At 31.9% G+C, this 27,535-nt stretch overlaps 2 protein-coding genes across 2 annotated transcripts in view; one reads left to right on the top strand and one right to left on the bottom strand.

Moving 5' to 3' along the window:
* rdgC (retinal degeneration C) overlaps positions 1-27,535 on the top strand; it is a 104,777-nt gene that overhangs the window by 40,396 nt on the left and 36,846 nt on the right. The window contains exons 6-9 of the mRNA XM_077436659.1: positions 4,102-4,268; positions 18,240-18,276; positions 21,013-21,162; positions 23,736-23,816. Coding sequence (XP_077292785.1) covers positions 4,102-4,268; positions 18,240-18,276; positions 21,013-21,162; positions 23,736-23,816 — 435 coding nt within the window. The remainder of the gene's footprint in view (positions 1-4,101; positions 4,269-18,239; positions 18,277-21,012; positions 21,163-23,735; positions 23,817-27,535) is intronic.
* On the bottom strand, positions 24,423-26,967 carry LOC143915533 (zinc finger MYM-type protein 1-like). Its single transcript, XM_077436230.1, has 2 exons — positions 26,711-26,967; positions 24,423-26,640 (listed from the first exon to the last, which is right to left on the bottom strand). The coding sequence occupies exon 2, from the start codon at positions 26,595-26,597 to the stop codon at positions 24,423-24,425; it is 2,175 nt and encodes a 724-aa protein (XP_077292356.1). The 5' UTR covers positions 26,598-26,640; positions 26,711-26,967.

Genomic DNA, 27,535 nt, shown 5'->3' on the forward strand with positions numbered 1-27,535 from the left:
GCGAATTTTCCGAGAAAAACGGACAAGCTTTCGAGCGACTCATAGTAAAAGACACGTGGTCGCGTGACAGGATTATAGAGCCCAAAAATCGACGTGGAAAATTCCACTTTTCGTATGTACATTGTGTGAAAATCACAGGTGAACTTTTCGAAGCTTTTGCACCGAGATACAGCGTGAAACTCACCGTATGATAAATTAGATTCGCCGTTCCAACATGCGATATCGCGATTTCTAAAGCTTATACGTGATTAAAAGTAATTGAAAACGTTCAGGCGAAACGTTTTCGTACCCAATTTGCAACACAGCAATAAATATAAAATTGTATTGAACGTGCAATATCGAAAAAAAGTTTTAATCTATTAGTTTCTATAATCGCCTTAAGCCGAATATATTTTCCAAATTGCCTTTATTTACAAATACATAGTTTTGAATTAAGTCATAAGCTTTTATTGCACGATTTCTATGTATACACAAATATCTGACCAATATTTACATTGAAAGCATCAAAAATAACCGGACTCGTATACCAAATTTTGATTTCGTCTATCTAGTGAAAATTCAACGTATATTTACTCGCGTAATAGGAAAAGTTTGATTTGACCTATAAACGATATTCGCCCTTCACGTGTAGTTTAATTTCGGTGTATAAAATACACAACCCCCCCAATAATTATACGTTTAAGTTCCGTTATTAACTTTTTCACGATGAAAGAAAGCTACGATGTTTATAATTGTATTTTATTTTTCATGTTAAGTGGGTGAAATAGGTACGTTTCGTTCTAGTCGATATGGAATAATAGTACGCAAGTTAGCGTGACTCGATACGTACAATTCTTAAAGCTAATACGTCTCACTGTTTCCTGTTAAACGCAATACCGGTTTTTGCGTTTAACAGGTTAGTAGGCCTTTAATAATATACACGAATACGAATCTGGGCGTAGTGAAATGTTTGCTTGGAAGTTTCTATTTTCGCCACGAGTCTATTTATAGTCTCGAAAATGCCCATTTAACGCGTAAATGGAAGAAAGGAAGCAACAAAGCGAAAAACTAATAAGTTTTGTCCGTTTCTAATTACGGTCATTTATGTATTATGTACTTTGATTAGTAATTTTTGTGTTTCGATCGTGATTATGTGTAATAATTTTAGGTAGTTTATATTTTTTTATTAAATTTGTTCATACATAAATCTTGTGTGCCATGACGAGAATTATTGACATATTTTTTGTTCATAAATAACAATTTTTCAAACATAACAGTGCATAGAATACAACAGAAACATCTATGGACAGTCAACTTTTTTTTATACACGGTAAATTTGTGAGAAATACATTATGTAGGTAGCATTTATAAGATTCAACAAATTTGAGATGCTTTTAACTTGAATATGCGAGAAACTGAGGGGGAGGATACCAATTCATTCAATCCGTTACAACAATTAAGTGTGTGTGTGTATATATATGTATTTATTTTAGTTTAAGTATGAACCATTGTGGCATTACAAGACTCGCTAATGCGCCACAATGGTCGAAAAAATACAGAGATGAGAAAAATAAATGTGTATGTACATACATACATATATAAACAAACAAAAATAAATTTATACAAAATCATAAAAAAAACTATAGCATTATAACATTAGCAGTTAAAGTAAAAATATCAAATAATAAAATACAAAGTAGCCAGTATATAGAACCAGCCGTAAATACAAAGCATCCCTGCGAGGTCCATATGGAAAAGAGAAGATCAAAATTCCACTCGTACATCTTATTCAATTATGAAAATAATGATGAGCGCAGGCTACCAGACAATACATCTATGAATAATATCGGTTTCGGATGAAATAACAGTTGGAAAATTTTTCACTTTTCATATTAATAACACTGAGCAAAAAAAAAAGTCACGTTTTTTACATACCGAACCGGAGACGAATATGACAATTTTTGTTGGCTTACTCTCATTAAAAAGATATGAGTTTTTAAGAGATATCTTCACTCTACATAGAAATGTTTACTCACACACAATATGAAACCCAACATTTTGTAACACTTAATCAAATGCCTTCAATGTCTTCCAAAACCGAAACTTAGATTCCCAATATCTTTGATTAATTAATACATGTCATTTAATTTTCTAGAGACTTTGCTCTTACTTTTGTGTTTGTTATATAAATAATGAACAAAATATGTGTCTGCATGTTAAATCCCATTTTATTGAGAAATGTGTATATGTACATATGTACTTTTAATAGTTTTTTTTATTATTTGCACATTGCGTTCTTTTTATCTCATCAACATTTCATAAATGCGACTCGTAAAACTTCAACGAAAGTGATTTATTTTTCCCTAAAACTTATGTCATTTAGAAGGTAGGAGAAAACTAAAGTTTTTTCGCATACCCACACTAACACTATTGCCATTAAAAACTTTATTCTCCTCGCTCGACATGACATACGAGGATGATCAAAAAGTTCAAATACTAAAATAGCACAAGACAAAAATGAAAATATACTTAAACAATGAAATAAAGTTATATAAAAAGACAAAAGTTAATCTTGTATTTGTAGTGACCCTCAAAGATGTTTGTTTGCATTATTAATATTACAAGATAATTTAAAAGGAATTTTTTAATTCCAAGTATTTTGTTATCATTCCCAAAATTCTTTTAAGCACGTCTTCTTACCAAAACCATCGTGCAAATTAACAAAGAGGCATTTTTCGGCTTGAGAATTATTTTCTTAATTGAAAATAAACATCCCGAAATTTTCGGTCGATGCCATTACATCGTATCCGAGTGTATGAAAATTTATTTTGTGAACATAAATTAAAGCAATAATAATAATTTTCGGTTACTTCCGAGAGTAATTTAAGTCTGGAAATTATCGTTTCTTTTTTATTGTATTTGAGCGTGGTTGAAATTTGCCAAATGAAATCATATTTTCATACCCACTATGTTGGCGCTGTCGCGTCGTTTTCTTTGACATATTTTTACCGTAATAAAATAGCTGGAGAGAAATCTAGTACTATATACATACATACATACATATAAACTTATTCTCGATCCCATCATTGAGGAATTTGTTATCCAGAAGGATTTCCACAGCGTGGAAAAACGAGTGGAAATGGAAGCAGATAGGAAAATCGTTTCTCACCAATACTACTTTATACCCTTTGCCTGGTACGTTTTAGTGTCAAACCTTTGTCGACTCTCTAGAAAATTCTTCAAAGCCATATATGCGTTCGATAGTGGATATTTATAAAAGAAAACATTGAAATTGAAAGTTATTATGTATGTATGTGATAGTGCTATTTTTAATATTATACACTAAATATTCTCAATGTGTAACTTGACCTAATACGACCCAATTAAAAAACAATAAGAAAAACCTTGGTAGGCACTTAACATTCTAATATGAATCACTATTTCCAAGTTCAAACGAGCGCTTTGAACTTTTTTATTAATAAATATTTATACAAACATCCTAATCTAAATATATATAGTATTCTAAAATCTTTCGACCTGACTCATATGAACCTCACGTGACGAAGCGATTTTCCTCTTACCATATTTCATTAATATGTATTATATTTATTATATTTAGTACGCAGCCTGTCCGTCTGTCTGTCTAAACGCGTTAAACTTTGACATATCCACCACGGTGAGTTTTGAATAATGAAATTTTGTAGCAATAAGCCACTGTAGGGATTCACCACACCTATATTCGGCGAGGCTTAGAGATCGCTGGAAAAAATAAAATAAAGTTACCCATCGAAAAAGTATTATTCTGATATCTAATTTATTCGGTTGTTACATTATGTATTGTACGTCTCGCACAGAGATAATTTCGTACGTTATTAATAACCCCCCGTACACGTCGTTTGTGCAAATTTGCGTAAACCAGTTGAAAATTTACTAGTTTGGGAGACATTGTATTAATTAACATACGGGCGGATGTAAATGTTTGTTGCCGCGTTTGCTCCATATAAAGAGCTTCCACGAAAGTCTCTTCTCGACCTACATACATTATCGTCCTATGGGGGGCGTAATTTGGATTATTTTTTGTTACGTTCTGAATTTTTATTTCAATATTAAATTTTATTTTAGAATGGGCTGCCTTCGCCGGAAAATCCTTACGTCTTCAACGGAGACTTTGTCGACAGGGGCAAGAAAGGTTTGGAAGTGCTGCTGTTGCTGTTGTCCTGTTTGCTAGTTTTTCCCGGAGGCGTTTTCCTCAACAGGGGAAATCACGAAGATCACATTATGAATACAAGGTTGGTAAACAATATCTGAAGTGAAATGTTTTTCCAAAAAACTTAACTGTATGTACTTAACATGCGTGAATATATATGTACATATGTACACACATATATCAGCTAATTTAAAGAAATTTCGGTGAATTTGTTGAGATTATGATATGCGACAGATAACAAGGACATCGTAGTTTGTGACAATTTGACAAATAAAGCTGTCTTCACTTCGTCGCAACTGGTAGTTATATATGTACCTTCCTGATGATTCAAAAGTCGTTTGATAGTTGTTTATGCTTTTTTTTTCTTACAACTTACATTATGCACGACTTGAATTATTAAATAAATGTTGTTTTTTTTTTAGAACAAAATGAGAGCTAATCATATCATAATATAACAAAAATTTCGGATTTTTTTCGGACTAAAACATTTACTTCTATGTACAATAAATATAAACAGTATATATGCACATATTATAATATATACAATAGGTTTGATCAATCATTGCCCCCCAATTTTTGTTTCATATGAATTTATTATTTTGGTAGCTAGCTCGTGATTTTTTTTTAACACTTGTCTTACAGATCGCTTCCAATGCGACGGGTGTACTACATATACAGATCAAAAATAACAATTATAAATTCATAATTATTATATATGTTTACATTAAAAACGACAAATATGGTCAAACAGTGCATTGTAAGCATTATACAAGGCAAATACGATAAACATTCACAGAAACATCTATCGAGAAATTTGCAGCATTTATACAAACCAGCAAAAAATCGCAATGTTACTGTTTTACTAATCTATTAATTACTGTTAACTGAATACTTTTTCTATAAGTAAATTATTTAGCTGTTAGTCAAAATAATACTCTCAAAGGAGCCGAATAGTTTAAAACAAGAAACATGTTTATAAGGACGAATTGACCGGAATTGTCAATATTTTTGTTTCAATGGAACATGTACAATCACCTTTATAGATTGCTCCAAAGCGACGAGTTTATTTATACATATGCAATAAGATCAATACAATCAACACAAGCATTTATACAATGCGAATTCATACAAACATCATCCACAGTGACATCTATCAAGAAATATTTGTTGCATTTTATTATACATATTGGCGGACCTTACGACGTTGAATATCTTGAGATTTGCAAGAGAGATTGGAAAGGAGATGTCAATTTTACAGGAACCGTATCAATGAAAATCATAAAAATTGGCAAACTCTGATAGGAAACGATTGACCTGGAGTTACAAACCACGGTCTGACCAGCAGTAACCAGTGAGACTAGAACCCGTGACCACTTAGCTCGAAAGCATAACATGCTAACCGCTAGTCTATGCTGCTGGTTATTTGAAATTTCTTCGATTGTTCTATCACATATAATAAATCGATGAATTTCTAATACATAAATATGTATTTACGAACTTTTATCTATTTTATAAGTTACCAGCGACTTGTATTTAGTAATTGACTAAAAATATACTCGTCTTTTTATATTTATCCATTTGGAAGTACTTAAGCCTAGTTCCGAAGCCTCTGATGTACATACATGTATTTAATCGCACTATTGAACATGCAAATTTCTAATGAATGTGCGTTTTCATTTAACATTTCCCGGAACACGTCGATATTCACCACCACTTACTGGCAGATAGCATAACGTATACTCATAATACTCGTGTATTATAAGTAGTACTATCGACGTAATCTCTGGGTGAAGTCACCTTTGTCAAACGGGCAGGCAATTGCCGTTGGCTCGAAAGGCGCGTCGACAATTTAATGTTGATTCTGCGGAATTAATAAAGTGATAAATTAGCGCCAGCCTCCGACACCACCCACCCAATAAAAACGAAGCAGACCGGACGGAAAAGCTCGTGTGGGTGTTCGGGGGGAGGGCATGGGGCGGAAAACTCAAACGCTACCTACCCCAACCCGTTCCACGTTCGGGGGGAGGTTGCCCGTTTGCCCTTTATCTGGTACGTGCCCCACAATCGGAGCACCGGTTCGCATATCGCATCCAAATGATCGTTTTGTATATCTTTACTGCTGCAACATCCTTGGTCAGGCTTCTCCAAACGGCCACTTGAACCCCTACCAATCTCCTCTAGAACATAATAAACATGAGGGTTTGGTATGATAGTATGAAGTGTATTAAGCTTTATGTTGAATTTTATATACCAAGGTAAAAAAAAATATAAACTCTAATCCTGTGGATAGTATGTCAAAACTAGCACATGTTAGGACATACATGATAGAAGTAAAACTTCTAAATTGTTTCTTGAGAGCGAGAGAGAGTGAGCAAGCGAGTGAGTAGTGGCGGTGAGGGGTAAGTAGAGACGACAGACCATTTCCACAACGAATCAGTGAGTCAGCAGCATAACTTGATGGTTGCGTTAATTCTAGCCACCGAAAGGTTGCCGGGTTTGATCTCATGGGTTGACCTCGTTTAAAAATAATTTATTCCGAATATTGTCTGTAGTGCTGTTGGTCATACTTGAATATTTGTGACTCCAAGTCGATCATTTCCTGTCAGAGTTTGCCGACGGATTTACGTTAACGAAATACAGAATACATAAACAATCAGAAATCAGAAATTCAGTAATACATATACAATCAGAATATATAGCATATAACAATTAATCAGAAATAATAATCATAGAGACATCTATGGATTATTTTTAGATTTTTTTGTGTACAATTTTTATAAATATAATAAATACGAAATTATAGAGATGTCTATAGAGATATCTATAGATTTCAGATTACTGTGCATTATTATTACAATTTATACACAGGCAGATTTTTTGTGACAGCAGGAATATATCTAATACCAATTTTCAGGAACTGTTTCAGCAATGATCAGATAAAATTGGCAAACTCTGATAGAGAAACGATCGATTTGGAGTCACAAAACCCCCAAATCTAACCAGCAGATTTGGCGAGGACTCGAACCTTTGACCTCAGTGGTGCTAAATATATACGCTACCATTAAGCCAAACTGTTGGCTAATTTTTTTTATCTGATTTCATCCTTGAAATGGTTCTTAACCAAATTAGCACCTAACTACCTACTATTTTTCACCACTATTTGAATATAATTTTACATTTATAATCTATAAATTTATATATGTACAAGTTTAATGCCATACATGTAATTAAGGGAAAATTTAAGCATGGCATTATGGGAAAATATAGTTGGGTTCATACCGCCTTTCCCAAGTACAAATAAATAAAATCACACGGTGACCAAACACTGAGAGTATTTTATCATTTATTTTATTTGAATTATATGCTGCGTCATACTTTTTGCCGATTGCATTCAGTAGGCTATAATTTCACATGTCGCTGTGTGAACTTGTCGCTGTGTTCAACAGTCGTGTGTTCAGTTGTCGTTCCTTCTATAGTTGTGTGTTCTATTGTCATGAGTTCATGGAATTTGCCATGGAACCAGGCACAGGGAAACGCGAATATAGAAAATGAATTTTGATTTTTGTTGATGATTATCTACGTATTTTTGTACATACATATATACACATACAAGTCATAAATATTCATAAATCTCACATTCAATAAATAACAGTGTCGAGTACTTAATAATATGTATATTAGTAAAATTTTATATTACATAAAAATAATTTTATCTTATTGATATAGTATATTATATTATAATTTACATACACGATTGAATGTTTGATAAAATTCTAGAGAAAAAATACTTCAACCTTTGATTTCTAATCTTTCTAATCAACTGGTACGTGTTCAAATGAAAATAAAGTTTCATTCAGAATTTTCTATTAAGAACACACTATTTATAGTAGAATAAATAACTATTTTTTCCTTATTTATATGAGATGGATATTAAAATACAAAACGTTTTCTTTTTCGTTTTATATTTTATTCTGAACAAATAAATATTATATTTCAGTATTAAATTTTGTTTGCATGCCTGTAGGATATTATTCATTTTTTCGATAAATATCCGAAAATTTTTATTTGATAGCTTTGCTTGTATGTCCATAGAAACAATATATTTTCAGGGATTTTTTTACTCACTTCGAGCTTTTTCAATCACTTTTGTACGAAATTAAACGAAAATATGCTATTCTAAAGACTCAAAAGTTTAACTCGACGCTGAATTTAAAACTAAAATATTTTCAACTCAACTCAACTTGAAAAACTTGACAAAGGCGTAGTGTGCGTTGTTATTTTATTGAATTGCTATCAAAGGGTTAAGTCGTGCATTCATCGGTGAAAAAGGGTGTTCATTCACCGTGATCTGGAAAAATCGTGTGAAAAAGTCGCATGGAAAACATGCTTTTCACTTCAAATGCGACTGTTGAATATTTTTTCGATTGAAAATAACTTATATATGTAGTAGCTGCAATACTAGTGTTTTTGTAATGTAATTATAGCAATTGAAATGTTTGTACTATTCCTCAATTGGACGGGATAATTAATGTTAAACAGAACTGACTAGATCTGGACTATGTTGAAGGATGAATTATCAATAATTCGTATTGCCAATGGTACGTTTCGCTTATCGCAACAATTTCACAAGTGACTCGTCCCAACCAATATATTAACGTCGGGTATAAAATATCTATTTTATTTATGAAAAATAGCTTAAACGAAAAAAAAACTTATATAAATCACTTTGAGACAGTTTAGTTACGAAAATTTTCCGCTCAGGTATGTTCGCAATAAACATTTTCCGCATACGAAAAACATCGTGCGAAAATTACGTGAAATTCACACGTATCATCAGCGAAACATTTATTATCTTTCGTAATCCACACTGTGATTCTCTTACGGTGAAAACGTTTAGGAACGTTTAATCGATGGCTCAATTTTATAAAATGGTTAATAGAAAATTATGTATAAAAGCTCAACTGAAATCTGCGACTTGATAATCCGGAAAATTCCACGATTAATTTCCAGCCAAAAAATTGTATTTTTTTATTATATATTTTAAATATACGATCTAATTCTGCGGATTGGCGAGATTTAATTGTTAAAAAACATTTCATCCGTTCTCCATAATGCTTGGATTATATTTTCGGTGCCTAATGAACCGGGGCGCTTTCAGCTGCCCTATTTGTTTTCGGATTTATTGTACGAACAATAATGGCGCTTAACATTGTCGGAGCTTCTCAAGGGGATTTTCACAAACACAGAATCCTTTTGACAACACAACATTCCTCATCATCAATCATGGTCGAAGAGCTTGTCCGCGGAACGCCCACTTCCCTGAAGAAGATCCCGAAAGCTCTATTTTACGATGAAAGCTCTCGAGTCACTGTGAATTTTATTTTTACTTACAAACCGCCGAAGTTTTTTTAAAAGTCGTTAATGAATCTGCATAACATCAAACATCAAATCGGAATTAATCAAAGGTCATTTTATACTTTTGGGACTTCTTTAGGAAACCAATAGAAGTAGTAAATATATATGTACATACATATATCTATGCATATTTGAGTATGAAGTTAAACACAGTTGTTGTTGACATCATAGTTAATTATCTACATATGTACATATGTAATTCCAAAATGAAATGCATTGGTTTGAAAGGCATTCAAATGTATCACGACCTTAGAACGCATAGGTTCTACTAGATACACAATTTTGTTGAATTGAATAATGTATTTACGCTATTATGTTCCTCGTTTTACATTCTATCAGAGCACTGGTTGTAAATTTTAGCTTAAACTTCAATTCACGTATTAAAGTCCGCTCATATTACCTAGCAGTCCACGTCAAGAGCTCGGCACAGAAAAGACTACTTCTATTCATACTACTATACGTAGGGTTGCCATAATTGTCAAGCATTGATACGGGACATTTAAGTGCTACATAAATAAAACATGGAAAAGTAGGTAGGTAATAGTTTATTTTAAAAAAATAGTCTTTTTTAGCACAATCGTATTTTAACGATAATTTAACTTTTTTAATTAAATCGTTTTCCTCTTTTACATGATGATAAAGTTGGGCGCAAGTCATTTTAAAATTATACTGGCAAACCAAAATTGCCTCAAATGTTTGGAATGGCAAATATATACTCACATAGTTTTATTAAACATGACTTCTGTTCAATATGCTTGGAATCTCTAAAAAACTTCAGCCATTTATCTTTCATACTCAATTTCAGCGTTGTTGTTGTATTATTTTTATTTAAATAATCTTTTAAATATACGAACTGGTTGAAAAGAAGCTCATTGTTTCCAACATCGATGTTCCTTACTTGCAAATATTCAACGGTTCGTTCATTTCCCCCCCATTCAGGAACTTGCTTGAGAGTCATCCAATCGAAAGCATTAAATTTTTTGAATTATTGGGACCACTTATCAATGTATTCCACAGCAGTGTTAAAGAAATCGACAGTCTATTTTTCGAAAGTTTCCACTTTGGCACTGTTTCCAGAATCAAGGTTTAAGAGATTCAAGATTTTTTTTTTGTCGTCATTCCAATAAAATTGGATTTTTTTCTCTCGATCATATGTCGTTTTGTCTCTTCCAATAAAGACTTTACTTCCAGGACTGTGATGTTTGATTTTTCTATTTTTTTAATTTGAGATTCAAATGTATTGAGCTGTGAATGCAAGAAGCAAAAATAAGCTTCACTCATTGGATCATCAAAAAAATCTTTAAGGGCTTTTGGTGGTACAGATCCTTGCCGCGCCGATTCTCTCAGTTTAGGGATAAAACGGGACAAATACGGGACAAATTGTAATACGGGACCGAGTAGTGATATACGGGACATGTCCCGTATATACGGGACATATGGAAACCCTAACTTTACGGCACCACCCATTTTATTTATTTATTTAAAAGCACATTTTCAGCACGTTCATACTTGTTTTGTACGAGTTCAAGGCAAAATCAGCTTACATATGTATACATACATTACAAAGCGCGACGATATGGCACAATATTTTTTGCGTCTTATTGTCAAGTCGATATTGACACACTATGACTTTTCCAGAAATATTTATAAGCAAACTTCTACTACATTTTAAGGCGCATTTATATTATCCAGCACTGCGCGTCAACACCTCGGTACAACACAGCACGGAAAAGACAACTTCTATTCATACTATACAGCACCGCACGTTTTCGGCACGTTCAAGTTTTTTTCGAATGAGTTCAAGACAAAATCGGCTTACATATATATACATTATGGAGCGCGACAATATAGAGTAATATTGCTTTCGTCGTAACGTCGACTCAATATTGTCACAATATGGCGTTTAAAAAAAAACATATGCTCTTGGCAACATTTTCGCTAGTACGGGTGTCACGTCATACGTGATATTTCCTAATAAAATCGGTTCGCTTGATACGATTCGGTGAATATACTACTGTATAGTACAAATAGCTTGTGTCGAGTCAATATTGTCACAATGTGACGTTTCCAAAAATATTTATAAGCAAATGGCAATACTTTCATTTGTTAGGGTGCACTCGCCACTAACGATGTCACATCATGCGTGAATATTTCTAAAGAATACCGTTTCTGTTTGATACGATTCGGTGACATGTACTGCAGTATAGTATGACTGGATCGTGTCGGTTACTGCCGCTTTGGATACGCCACGTATGTATCCATATATTATAGAACATACTAAAAAATATTTTTCGTAGTGCTGTTTACATGCAGTTTCCGGCTTGGGCTGTACTAGTATAAACGAACCTTAAATCGATTTTAAATACGCAATATTTATACAAACAAAAAAAAACACAAAATTCGTTTTCCTCCTAATTGAAAAACGATGAGTTGCATATAGCAATTTTGATTGATCGGACTATTTTTGAAAGCCGTATTTTATAAAGTATATCGTTTGATCCGATGATTGCCAATATTGATTAACTTGGTAGGTATATTAATTATAAACCATTGCATTGCAAATAATATATAAAATGGATGATTTAAATATGTATATAAAATTACAAATATACGGTAATTCGTTTCTATATATAATTATTTAGCGAAATTTCACCACGTTCAATTACTGTTATATGTAAGTCAAAATTTAATTACATGTTTCAGTGAATGTCATAAATGAATCCCGCAGCTGGGTGCTGACGAAAAGGACCTGATGAAAATTTGCAAAAATAATTGGATTAGTAGAGGGTTTGACCCATTGTTGGGCGAGAGTAAAACGCACAGTCGAGGATCGCTTCGGACTATGGAAAAGTCGTAAACTGTCACGAAACGACCCTGTAACAAAAAGTCAAACTTGGCCAAAAATTAAAAACGGAAAATTACAAAAAAATATTAACCTTTGACCTTTAAATTTTCTCCGCTTGTTAAAATTTGCTTACCTCGCGTATGTGTGTACTTCACGTCATTTCGCATAATAATTTTTATCTGGCGGCTTTAAAAGTGCCATTTTGAAGATGACATTAACGGCGACCGTTATGGGCTAACGACTTTGACCCACTATATGCGACCGTAAAGCAGAGACTCGCCCAGATATAAATCTGCCCTAATGTCCCACTGTAATTTCATTATATTCCTTGTGGTGAAATTGTCGCGATTCCAGTGGTGTCACCAATTCGATTCAACTTGGCAACCGATCACTCGGACTACCCATTGAACGAAAGAAATATAGAGAATTGCTGACAATGACACCTCTTTTATTATTTTATTTTAGATATATTTCATTTTTACCATAGGTGCCATAACAGGTTGCCCCAAAACGACATATATGATCAGACTTTGTGCTAAATACGTTCTACGATGTAAAATTGTCAAAATTTATAATCTACAATCTACACTTGTGAAAAACAGAGGAGAGGATATCGATTTTATTTGATCCGTAGTTAGAATTACGCTAGATAAAATGGAAAAATCGAACAGGAGACGGTCGATCTGGATTTAATAGCCATCCAGATCTTGCCAGCAGCGTATATATATATATATATATATACATATATATATATATAAATCAAATAATTGCTCGATTTCAAGATTCGGTTCCCACTAATACCTTTTAGCCAGACCTTGGTTCGTGACTCCAGGTCAATGGTTTACTTTCAGAGTTTGCCAATTTTTCTGATTTTCATTGAAACGGTGCCTGTAAATTGGCATTTTCTTTCTAATCTCTCTTGCAAATCTCAAGTTATTCAGCGTCTTGAGGTTCGCCAATTTGTATAATAAAATGCTAAAAAAATTTCTCCATGCATGTCAATGTGGAAAATATTTGTATGAATTCGCATTTTATTGATTTTTAAATGCTTTTTATTATTACGAAATTATGTTCACAATACATCTTATATCTATTTTAATAGCTACTGATCTACTGATCATTTTCTATTTTACAATTTAATTTAATTTGGTTAGTAATCATAGTATTATATTATTCTAATGTTAATGTACAGCATAATAGGAAAAAGAGCTCAAAAACCTATTTACAATTGTTATAAATGCTCATAATAAATCTAATACATAATATTAATTAAAGACTCTCTAAAGTCGATGACCTAAAGCAGATTGTGTTTAGGTAATCTGTGTTTATACCTGAAGGGTATAGACATTTTGTTGTAATCACCGAGACTCTTCACAGGTGTGTTAGTATGGTTATTAGTGATTCTGTCATAGAGTCTACTGGTTAGTTTGTTAGTAATGTCTGTAACAAACGGAATTTTATGCATTTTATAAATGCTCGTATTTATTGTATTCTGATTGTATTGTATCTGTATTAGTACACTCGTAGCTTTGGAGCGATCTGTAAAGACTAGTGTAAATGTAAAAGTATATAAATAAAATAAAAAAGGGCCAAATCATGATTTTAAGCTAAATTTATTTTAGATATTTTATTGTACTACGTATATTATATATATAGGTGCATATGAACATTGAACACGCTCTGTGGAATCGAGTTTCTGACGTGTTATATTAGAATTAGATTTGGGAAATTTGAACTTCTATTCCGTGCCTGGTAATGAGAAATTCATTATTCATTCATTCGAAAGCATCAAACCGTAATAGTATAAGTTGTATTTCAAATCGATGGATCATTCATAATTAATATGCACACTAATTATAGTACTCAACTTCCTATACAATACATTATTGTCACATTCTATACATTTCCGCCAATAAACGACGTGCTTAAATGTTTTATTGTACTATTATGTTTAATTTGAATGATAAAGGGAGACAATATCAAATATGTATGAAGTAAAATAAATTTAACATAGATATAAAACATGTATGAAAAACGCTAACAATTCAAAGAATTTTTAATATTTACTTCAAAGCTCAAATGTGTTTCCGTCACATTCCTTCTGTCGTTTCATTTTTCGTTTCGTTTGTCATTTCGTCCTGCATACCATTTTTCACATTCACATTTCCTGAGCACATTTAAGCGTATCTCATCAGAAATGAATAATAATTATTAATTTCAATTTCAAGCTTTGATTCAAACATTAACGTTTCATTGCATTTAGTTCAGTGGTTAATTTATAATGCTATCAACTGAGGGGTCATGGTTCCAATCTCTGGCCCGGTGTTGCTGGCCGGACCTTGGATATATGAATACGACTCCAGATCGATCGCGTCCTATAAGAATTTTATCCAATTTAACTGATTTAATTATTAAAACTTCCTCACAAATTGGCAACCTATCCTCATTTGTCACAACTATTCGAATATAATTTAAAATTTATAATAATCATGTTACAAATTTATATGAAGTAAATACGAGCCGTTATATTTGATAAATAAGTGGTGGAAGTCCAATTTTCAATTCCAAAAACAATATTTCTGTTTGGCTAAATTCACAAATTGTTATCACTTATTTTAATTCGATATGTCCAGAATCTCGGAAAGGCAAAATAAACGTATTGTAGGCCACCAGTATTTTTAAATATTTAAAAAAAAACCATAATATTTATTATTTTGCGGATATTTCTCGGAATAAAAAAATTAGACTTATGCCACTTTCAAATATAACGGCTCATATGTAAAAATTTGGCCATAGGTGTTGCATTTGGAACAAAACCCGTAATAGCACCATAGTGAATATAAAATTTATTAATAAAAGAAATAAAAAACATACATATACATATATATATATATATATATATATATATATATATATATATATATATATATATATATATATATATATATATATATATATACATATATACTCGTACTATTTAAATACTTATAATTTTAATATCAAAGACAAAGACAAAACAAATACCATTTCATACATCAATTATTTTTACAAAACCTCACGTTGATTTTCAACGAGCAGTCAGGCCGATTTATTAGCACATGAAATACTGTCATTAAAATTCACATAATATGTAGATGACCGTCTATGCATCCTGATGATAGTAATATAATAATGATGATAATAATTGCAATTTCATGCATACATAAATGCATTTTAACACGAGCGTCACAGAAACAGATTCACACTATTACCGAAACGAATTTCGTGCTAGAGAGAGTAGGAATTTGCATAAATTAGATCGTTAATTTCACAGGTTGACGCTTTCATCTACACAATACAAACACACGAATATTATACAATGCACCGGATGGGCGAACGTGCACAGATCGGCTGCATTTTAATGCACTATCGTCCCCAATTTCAAATGTCAGCAACGTGCACTGACCTTTCCGCTTCCGTTTAATCCGACCGTAAGATGGACGAGCTGAAATTAGTTTGACCCCACCTAGTGATTTATAATGCAATGTCGGCTTAAACACAGTCTCCCTTCGCGATTTATGTATTCTATCTAATGCTCAAATCCTTTGATCGCTTTCGGAATTGTAATTTTCGTTTATATTTCATAAAGCTTTCACTGGTGAAATGTTTCTATAGTAAGTTGCCAAAATCATAACTATCAAGTACGAGTATATTAAGAGAACTAAGCGTAACTTTGTAAGAAAATGTTCTAATTGAATTTTTTTTAGAACGAACAGTAGAAAAGATCTGTAATCAATTTATACATAAATCCAATTTTTATCACAGCATTTATGATGTTTTTATGATCTTTTCCACGCAGATGATTGATGCTGGCTGTGGGCCCAGGATAAACTTTCCCCAACCCTTTTCTACCAATTTCAATATTATATTTTTACTTCATCTTTGTCTTTACAATTTTATATTAACTGTATTATCCATTTGTTTTGTTTTTACTTTATCTATGTACGTCACGGCCGTAGCCAGTATTTAGGGTCTAAAACACAGGCACCCCCGCCCCTCAACCTCAAAAAGCAAAAAGTTTTTGTCGTTTAGCCTAGATTTTGAGGGAAATTAGGACTTTTGTATATAAACATTATTTTTATTTTATTTTATTTTATTAATTGAAAAATCAACAGAAAGGATGTACAGAGATAGGTATAAAAAAAACAAAAAGTAAATAAATAATATATGTAACATCCGAGTCCAATAATAGATTTTTACAAAAATGAAAAAGATAAATATAAGGAAAACAAATTAAAAAGTAAAGAATAAAGGCATGACAAAATATGTAGTACATTGCATAATTAAACTATAGTATTAAAATATTTGGAAAAGGTTATAAGATAGAATATAAGAAGAAATTGAAATTTACAAATATAAAAAACAAATGAAAAAGGTAAATACAAAATAAACAAATGAAAAGGAAAAGAATGAAAGCTATAATATGATTAAATAGCACATTACATAACTAAACTAAAGTATAAAAATAATGGAAATATTGGAAAAATAGAATAGGAGAAAAAATGAATCAATCGGTCAAGATTCTCTTGATGTTAGACCTGAATTGATGTAGGGAAATACCAAACAGATCAACCTCATTCAGCTCTCCGTTAAACATACGATAAACGCGCTGCAGATAAAAATATTTTTGGGAATTAGTATTGAAAGGATCAAGTGAAAAGAGTGCAACGCGTCTAGAGTATCGAACTGGGATTCTGAAATTAACCTTATTCAGTAAATCATTATTAAGTACAAATTAATTAATTATATTTATTAAGTACAAATTTTTGAAAAAAACCATGTTATGTTTTCGAAAAAAACTTTCTCCTATGGCGCTTTATTGCCGTTTTATACAAATCGTTGCGAATAAATCATATTCCGTATTATCAAAAATAAATTCGCGTTTCCATACTTCTTTAAGTGTCTATTTATTGAAAAAAAAATCACGCGAAGCGTTGTTTTAAAATAAAATAATTGTAAATTTCATTTTATGTTTATTTTTTTACTAAATATGTATTATTTTCTTAATTTAGGAGGGAGGGATGGTGCCCCAATAATCCCCCCACCCCCCTGGCTACGGCCTTAATATATTATATGTATTTATGGAAATTCGACCTTGGATGATGACTCTTTTAGTTGGACTATTTTATTTAAAATAGTCCAACATTTTAAAATAAAATAGAATTATAAGAATAGTTACATAATACGTGGTGAAATTATAACAGCATAAATTAAACGCTATTTATAGCGTTATTTAAGAATATTTTGTTGTTCAATTTAATGTTGAAGAATTTCAAAGATATTTCGTAAGACTTTTGAAGATCAACTCGGCCGTTTTTGTATTATTTCTCCCTCTCTTCCTTGTGCTGTTTCTCCCGCCGAACTTTGGCTTTTGCAACTAATTTAAATTAATCATTTAACGTTTTAATCGTTTTCCCCAGCCCACAAAATTTTTGCGCGAAATTATGACGCGAAGGTCTTCCCACCCTCGCTTCCAATTATATATGCATAAAAATAACGTTTCAGGATCCCATCCGAATTCCAATTTCTACGTAAAGATTAAATTTATACTTAATTGTCTTTCGTTCATTAGGAGCACAATGGCTCGTTTAATTTTAGACTTTAAGCACGAATGCGAGAAAGGTGATACGGGATCATTTTTGAGACCCTACAAATGTGCAAAAGTTGGAAGGCTTTCAATTAAATCTTCTACGCATAAAACTTCAAGCTCTTTGTAAGCTGTATACTAAGCAAGATTTTCTTATGTTTTTACAGATACGGATTTATCAGGGAGGTGCAACAAAAATATAAAGTAAGTATATTTATTTTGTAATTAAATATGCATCGCTAAGATAAGAAGCTATTAACATAATATACTCGTATTATTTGAAAATGTATTATATTATGTAAATTATCTCGTGTAATATAATCACAAAGCACCCAAACAACAATAAATTTATGTCCCTTACGAAGAAGCATAACACGTAAAATATTTATTACATTACTATTGCGATATCATCTATCACGTCTCTTTTAAAGCTGATCGTATCCTCGGGTTTAATTTCAAACCTTTGTGAGCTTGCCTTCTTAATTTCAATTGGAAGTTTCTTCATTTGCGTTATCCATAACTGTCATTTTCATTCTGCGAGTCAGAAAAAAGGGTCTCCCCAATTAAGGCAACGTCAAAGCCCCAGCGACATTTCCCTTTTAAACAGACCGACCTTTGGTTAAAGAGTCTTTCACAGGGTCCTTTTGTTGTTTGAAATCCGCTTCCCTAATTTAAAGAGAAAAAATAATTAAAAATTACGGACCGCTGAAAAAGTAGCAATCTATCACATAGACAACGACGCAAATTTCCCTTTTGCTTTTAACGAATTTTTAAAACTGTCGAGTGGAAATTTTGGATACGTGACTTACCGATGGGATGGGTCACGTATCTGATATCTATTTACGTATTTAGAGCCCAGAAGGGTCTGTCCGATGGGACCAAAGCCATTTCCCAAAATGTGAACATCGATCAAGTGCCCCCAGCGAGCTTTTGAGAAAAGCTCACTCACTCCGACGGAAGGTCTAGATTGCCCTTTTGGATGCTACAATAAATAAACGACATTTAATTGCCAGCTCATAATCCCATATACTTACTTACCTTCACTGTTATATATATACTATAAATAATATAAAACAAAACCTTACGATCAATTCCAAAATCGATAATAAGTAACACACATTCTTTGCGGTATAAGTGTTTGGAATACGGTACACTAATTTCTCGGTAATTTTATTACTGCTTGCACTTACTCTAATGAAGTTTCGAGTCTAATTATTATCTCAGCTCGAATAAGATTCTATATAAATCTTGATTTTATTCTTCCATTGTTCGCTATATGTATTTACATATCTTGGAACGTGTCAATGTCGTTCAAATTTTGACAGGATCTGTAGATATATTCAAAAATTATTATCGACAAGCTATGTTATTATTGCGGTATTATTTTTCATACATTCATTAAACGCATTATTAAATTTACACAAGGGTGGGATGTGAATTATGCAAATGTTTCAAAACATTTTTAATTTAAACCATACTCCACAAAGTAGCGAAAAGTGAGGCGAAATATCTTGGTTCAACTTTCAACTTCAAAACTCACCAAGGGCAACTGATAAATTATGCAAACTGTGCACTTTACAACGAAATATTTGCGAATGCAAATTTTTACATTTCGTTGTTTTTTTTTGTCGTTCGTGCGGAAGGGTGCAAACGAACGTGGGTATATTTTTTATTAACTTTTAGTCGGCCACATCGGGCAGATTACATAAACACGCAATTACCCTCTTTAGATTAAAATCTAACGGGGTTAAAATCAGCACAAAAAAGGCCAACAAAAACATTTCATTTGAATGTCAAGGTTGGATCGCTATTTGTGAACGAATCCTGAGATAATAAAATTGGTGGGTTGTACGAATTTGTGTTTATAACGACCGATTAATCTTTCTGCAGTCTCCATGATAATTTAGTCGATATCAATTAATGTTTTGCGTATGCTAAAGTTGTACTCGTGATTTGAATACTATTATAGTATTGGATATACATATGTTAATATATGTTACATGCCAAGTCATTACGATCATAAATCAAAATCAATTGTATTTATTTCGATGAATCAAAAATATTTGCCTGAATTAGCTTAGTTTATTTTTGGCTAATTTGTTTGTTAATTACTTACTTTTTCAAAAATTTGAAATGCAGGCAAAAAACAAAAGGGTATATAAAACATCTATAACTGAAGGCTTTACTTGACCCATGAGTATCTTATATTTAAAATTCCCATCTGAGATTATTGACTTTATCTGACTTGAGTCGGTTATATACATATGTACACGATCAAGTATTCATTCTATCCGACAGAAATGTCAAGGTTGTTTCCCAAGAGTTTTACAAGTTTTGAAACTATATGTATGTATATACATTTGTAGATATTATACGTTGAAATTATATATTATATTATAGTTAGTACTTTATTCAATACCAAAATACAATGTCAGCCTTATGTTCCGCTTTAAGCTTTCCAGAAAGCAATAGAAAACTATTGACATTCATAACTTTTCTCAAAAGTACTTCATGACAAAGCAAACGAAACAATTATATATGTATGTATACAGCACAAATGTAATGCATTGACTTAAGAGGAAAACGAAAAGGTGATAAAAATCAAAATCAAATTAAGTGAGATCGAACGGTAGGTCTCGTGTGCTTTTTATTACAATATGATCGAAGGATTTTTGCTCTTTTTTTTTAGAATACCCGTATTATTATCATTTTAACTTTATATGAATAAAGAATATTCTCAGCACAAAATACGATGCTTGTAATATTCACAGTGTAGGCGACGAAAATGAAATTTATCATTTTTTCCATATCCTAACGTCGTTTCATCGCCCGCCGAGATAATTTCTTTATAAATTCAAATTTTTTTTTGAGCGATAAAAATACATTTTATTTTTCATTTTTTCACCGAAATGAATATTACATTCTGAGCTTTTTTTTTAGCACAATGCAGACCGTCTTTTTAAACTGATCGAAGGCGTATACCGTTGGCTGCCACTCGGAACTGTAGTCAATAACAAAGTGTTGGTGGTTCATGGAGGAATATCAGACACGACTGATTTAGATCTCATCCGAAGTCTTGATAGAGGCAAGGTAAATATTCGTACTTTTTATATACATTGTTATTAAATTGAAAAAAATGTATGTTCTTTAAAATAAACAAATGTATATATTAATACAAAAACATCACATACACAAAATGTACTAACAACAGATGACAAACTTGACCGGAAATTGATGAAATTCAATATTCGGAATAAAAATATCAATTTAGTATTATTTGCCCGACAGCGCACGTATATCGTACCACGTATTTCAAATAAACTTTTGCATTGAGATATATTCATTTATGTATTTTTAACGTTTAATGCAACGTGCTTACTTTTATTTCAACAAAAATCATTGTATGATACATATTTATCAAAATAATTATAATAATCTGTAGAGTACTATAATTAATTATAACCTCTCACATTTAATTTGCATTTCACAAAGTACATTCAACATAAAAATTAAAGTTTAATATTCCATGTAGATATTAATGTTAAATATTTTAGATATTCACCGTATAGCAATCGTGAACAATGCAATAGTTAAAATTTAATTACATGTTGATCTCGGTTTAAATTATATTCGAGTATTTTTGTTGAAATTTATTTTAATTAAGGATTTCTTTTTTTTTCAATAAACCTTAAACAATGTTTTTACTAGAACCGGAATTGTGAGCGAATTCGTCATATTACAAGATCATATTACTGAAAGAAGAAAATATTGCTGAAATATAACTGAAAATTAAGTCTTTCGGCGAGTAATCCTCACGATGAAATGTCCGTGCAATGAAGTGTCCCGCTATGCTAAATTTCTTGCGCGATGAAATTATCATGCGATGTAATACTAAATTACCAAATACGATACTAAATTGAAATCTAAATTGATTTGCATAGCGCAAAAAGAAACAACCGTTCATGTTTTTATGTGTAATTTATGCGATATGTGTAATGTTTTAAATAAAAATTTCGAAATTGAATTGAAATACAGATTCATTTTTATTAAAATATTCGACAACATAAAGAATTGGGAACGAGACCTCTTCTCGATTCGTCGTTAAGTTCAAAGTGAAATTTTGAAATCGTGAGATACAAAGGATACAGACCGGACGACTTATCAAAGGGCAAGAGGGATGTTAAAAAAAAACACCCAAAAATCGATCACCAACCTACGCATATAACACAATCATCATTGTGGACTTTTTGAAAATAGATCAAAGCGCGATACGTCTCACCTCTCAGTGTCGTATCGATTTCCTTAATGGTGAGCTTTTTTATGAAAAAACCCGGCTTTTTATATATACCCATGTGTGCTCATGACGTTCGAAACGTTACCTAAAAAGGTAATCAAGGTACTGAAGTCAGCCTAACAAACTGAATTTCTCTTTGTAAGCCACGCGGTTAAAAGGTTATAGACTCTTACATGTATGTACATATATAATATGTAATATAATATGTGACTTGTTGGGTTTTACGATGTTCACATCCTAAGAATAAGAAAGAAGCAATGCTACAATGAAAATCCACAATATCTCTATCGGACATACTATTTATTTGGAAGCAGTAATACTAAAAGTTGTATATTAACGGATAATGTTTTTCGTTTATTTCATTTTTGAATTTTTCACAATTTTTATACCACTCGATAGCATTTCGTACGAACACAATCTTATCGAAGAAATATAATACTTGTATCGTAGCGGAAATTAAGCCGGTTTTTTTTTGTCGAATAAATACAACACTGGTAAAATGATGGCAGAATAAATAACGAACACAGAAGCAGGGTAGTATTTTTCTTTACGCGTAATTTCCAAATGGCCATCAATTACGCGGGGGTGCTTTTTAAGGGAGAGTGTTAATGTATTAAAAACCTATTTTCGGAAAATGCTAAAACTAATGTTGATAACTGGAAAGGCAATTTTTTTACACCGAATAATTTCCGCAACATACATATTTATAGTGCGTACACATGTGCAGCATTTGTACCTAATGGAATTTATTATTTATTAATATATCAAATATGTATATTGTCACATTTTTTACTTTTTATTAGCTCACCAACGTGATGATTTTTTTATTATTTTTTTTATATAAATGTATGTAAATAAGCCATTTTTATATACCATACATGATATTCATGGGTCTACCTCAAGGGTCGGAATGTGAAATGCCGGAAAACGCAAATATCGGAAGGCAAAGATTGAAAATCGAAAGATCTTAAGTCGAAAGATCAAAAAAAAAGGGTGCATGGTAAATTGTACATACTCACTTAATTTGAGCGAGCAGGATACAACAGGAACAAGAGGAACAGGCTTTTCCTCCCGTATTAATGTGCGCGCGCAGAATACCGGAGGAAAAGCCTGTTCCTCTTGTTCCTGTTGTATCCTGCTCACGCAAATTAAGTGAGTATGTACCGTTTACCATGCACCCTTTTTTTATCTTTTGACTTAAAATCTTTCGATTTTCGATCTTTGCCTTCCGATATTTGCGTTTTCTGGCATTTCACATTCCGGCCCGTCACAGAGACCGGATATTCATACATATATTTAAAAAATAAAAATAATATTCCTTACATTACTTTAAAATATTAGACTTTACGTTTTCTTTTTTCCATTGCAGTACGTTTCCCTATTGAGACCACCTATCACTGAAAGCAGTGCTCCTGGAGCGGAAGTGATTGATAAAGTGGAATGGAAACAAGTAAGTTTACATATATATGTATATGTACGAGTATATACGTATGTGTATATGTTACAGTCCAAGTGTTCATTTCGGTTCGTTCATGAACATAATAGTTTTTTCATCCACGAGTTTTAGTTTAAGCGTTAACAGTCAAAACCTATCTGCAAATAAACTCACCAGTTGTCACCTGAAACTTTTAGCAGTCAAAGCTTTTGAGCTGTCAAAATCTTTGAGATGTCAAAACGTCAGATATTTGAATGGGAAATTCTATATATGTATGTATGTATGTATATAGGATAGGATAAACGATTGAGAATGCTTAAATTTATTCCTAATAGTTTGTGCATGAACAAATTAGTTCGTTTGTAAATTTGTTCTTTTGTGCACTCTATAACTGCCAGATTGGTTACTGTATGAATAAACTGGTATGTTCATTAACGAACGAAATTTTCTCTTGCCTGGTTAGTAACATATGTATGTATTTATATAAAATAATATATTTATAATGAGATTTATTATTAGATTTACCACACATTAAAAAAACATTTTATAAATAGCAGTGGCGGGCGGTGACTTTTCAAACAAGGGATGCTGTCCCTTGTTTGAAAAAAAAAACCGACCAATTTATTTTTTAAAATTTAATTTTATTCTTCGTTCCTTTTTACAAAATTCATCGATAACCGCATCATAGAATTTTTTATTGTTTTTTAAATTTGACATTATTTTCTTTTCGATTGCAATTAAAGCAAGACCAGAGAGTCTTTCTTCACTTTGACTACTTCTGGTGAACGTTTTAATTCTTTTCATAGTCGAAAATGATCGTTCAGCCGATGCGCTCGTGGAAGGTATCGTACAAATTAATTGTATTAAACTAAATACTTGTTCCAAAACGTCTATTAGATCATCTTTCACAATTAATTCCTTTACGTCATTTATAGATTTCAAATGAAAATCTTGCGTTGAGTACATGTAAATTAATTCGCTTTTTAATTTCATAAAATCAAAGTATTTTCCATAAGTTAGGTGGAGTGATTTAAATAGGAAATCTGGAAAATTATTTTCATATTCTTTAAATTTTTTGACGTTAAAAAATTCGAGAAATTTTAAATTTTCGATATCTCGAAATCGATTGGTTGTATTTACTGAAAGAGTTTCTAAAATTTCAGAATAGTGAAGTTTATACGTTGTTTTCACATCTTCTTCACATTCAGCATATTTTCTTTTTCTATTAAAATTTTTAGTTATTACTTTGTTCCACAATGAATCAAAATCGTCTTTTTTGTTATCTAAATATTTTACAAATTTTTTAATTTCACTTACGCAATACGATATGTCAAAGGTTTTTTTTTGTAAAATTTCAAATAAAAAATTTGCCGAATTAAATATTGCAGAAAATAAATGCAAATTGAAATTGAATTCAAACTCTTTTAAATAACGATGAAGGACTTCAGCATTTATGACAGCATCAGTATCCCATTCGTCTTCGTCATTAATTATTTGATTAAATATTTCCATTAATTCTGTTTGATATTCTAATATCATATTTAAAATTTTGCTATTGTAGTTCCATCGTGTAGGGGCAGCAGTGGGAAATCGTTTTTTTATTTGACAATCGAGAAGGGAAATTCTTCTTGAAGACTTACAAAAAAAAGTTGAAAATGACAACATACGGCTGAAAAAACGTTTGCATCCGGATATATGTTTAACAGATTGCGACAAAACTAAATTCAATCTGTGAGCGTAACAATGGACAAATAAAGAATTAGGACAAATATCTCGAATTTTTCGTTGCACTCCATTATGCTCCCCGGACATTACAGCCGCTCCATCGTACGTTTGTGCAATTAATTTGTCCAAACAACCAAATTCTTCCAAGGTCTCACGTATGTGCTGAAAAAGAGCATTAGCTGTTCTATTGGGACTAACATCGACAAATCCAACAAATCTCTCCTGAATTTCATTATTTTCATCTACATATCTAAAAATAGTAGATAGCTGAGCTTTGCGACTGATATCTGTAGATTCGTCCACAATTATGGAAACAAATTTTGATGCACGTATTTCAGTTTTAATCTCATCTAGCAAGACTTTTGATATTGCGGATACCAAGTCATTTTGTATATGGTTCGATAGTCCAGTAAACACCGTAGAGTTATCTAAATGAGTTTTCAATTTTATGTCTGATTCACTCAACAGATACAGCAATTCAATATAATTCCCTCTATTTTCCGATTCCTGGTGCTCAAAATGTCCTCGTAAAGGTTGTTCTTGTTTTGCTAAAAAACAGATCGCGCTTATTAATTTCGACAAAATGTATCTATTTGCAGTAACTTCTTTGTTGTGCATTTCAATATTTGCTTTAAATTGAGCACTTAAAAAATTTTCTATACGAGGTCCCTTTCCAAATTTTTTAAATTGAGCAGCAGAACATATGTGAGCTTGAGAACATTCATGTCTCTTGCGCGATTTACTTAAATTGTTTAGGTCAGAAAATCCAAATTTACTCCAGACATTCACTTCTTGAGAAAATAAAATACATGGCCAACAGAATAATTTCGTTAAGTGAGCACATCCACAAATCCATGAAATTTTTTCGTATGTTTCTGTGTACCTTTTAAATGTTTTTGTTTTAGACTGAATATTTAATATTGGTGTGGGTTTGGGGCTCTTAACAATAATCTCCTTTTCATTAAATGGGAGAGAAGCAAATCTTCTTTTCAGCACATTTTCAATTAAACAATTGCAATTATTATTGATCTCGACGACAAGTCCACTCTCATTGTTATTTTCGATATCCATATTAAAGGCAATAATGAAAACTCGTAAGTAGTGGAACAGTAAACTAAAAATAAAGTTAGACGAAACTAATTAAAATGAAAACTTAATTCAAAAGTAAAAAATAACCAACTTACAGTATAAATGATTAACTTCGTCTAAAGAAATGAATCGGCTAGCTTTTTGATAAATAACTTGGGGCGTAGCGTGCGGAAATATCGATCAACAGCGGCTTCCAAGTGAAACTCAATAGATAAGCAAACAGAGAAACCGAATCCACCGTAGAGGTTAAACAAGTGTCAACGCGTCCGCGCGAATATGACAGCCTCATAGTGCGCATGCGCAAATGGGATCGGTCGCGACTCCGAATCCATGACGCGCGCGCACTTCACTCAGCGTCTACTCGCCAGCGTCACTCGCCTGTGGCCGGCCTATGCGAATGCGGCCTATGCGAATCCTTAATAAAAATTATCAAAAGATCCTATATAATGCATCATGTAACAAAAAACACGTGATATGTGAAATATATATCATATACTACATCATAATCACGTACATCACTAAGAATACATCGAAGCGAAATTCAAATATTTATTAAAAATACTCTTGGCTTTTTAAAGTTATAGGGGATGCGCCGCATCCACCGCATCCATGGACCGCACGCCACTGATAAATAGCTATATTTATTTTTCAGCAGCTCTTGTTTTTTCTTACGAATTTTGTTTTTGTCCTTATATAATATAATATATATTTTTTATGTTAGGACTTTATTTACATATATAAAGCATGTTTGCTAGAAAAACATCAGCGTTGTTTTTCTTTTTTTTTTAGGATTAACATTCATCAAAAGCTTGATTACATAGCAGTGTAAATAATAAAATGTATGTATTATACATATGTATATAATGCATATTATTATATAAGGCGGATGAATGTTTTTTGAATAAATTTATCTCAATGTA

Source organism: Arctopsyche grandis, chromosome 8, assembly GCF_051622035.1.
Source record: "Arctopsyche grandis isolate Sample6627 chromosome 8, ASM5162203v2, whole genome shotgun sequence".
Lineage (NCBI taxonomy): Eukaryota > Metazoa > Arthropoda > Insecta > Trichoptera > Hydropsychidae > Arctopsyche > Arctopsyche grandis.

Coding starts and splice junctions, on each gene's coding strand:
- LOC143915533 (XM_077436230.1), bottom strand. CDS start 26,597: ATGGATATCGAAAATAACAATGAGAGTGGACTTGTCGTCGAGATCAAT.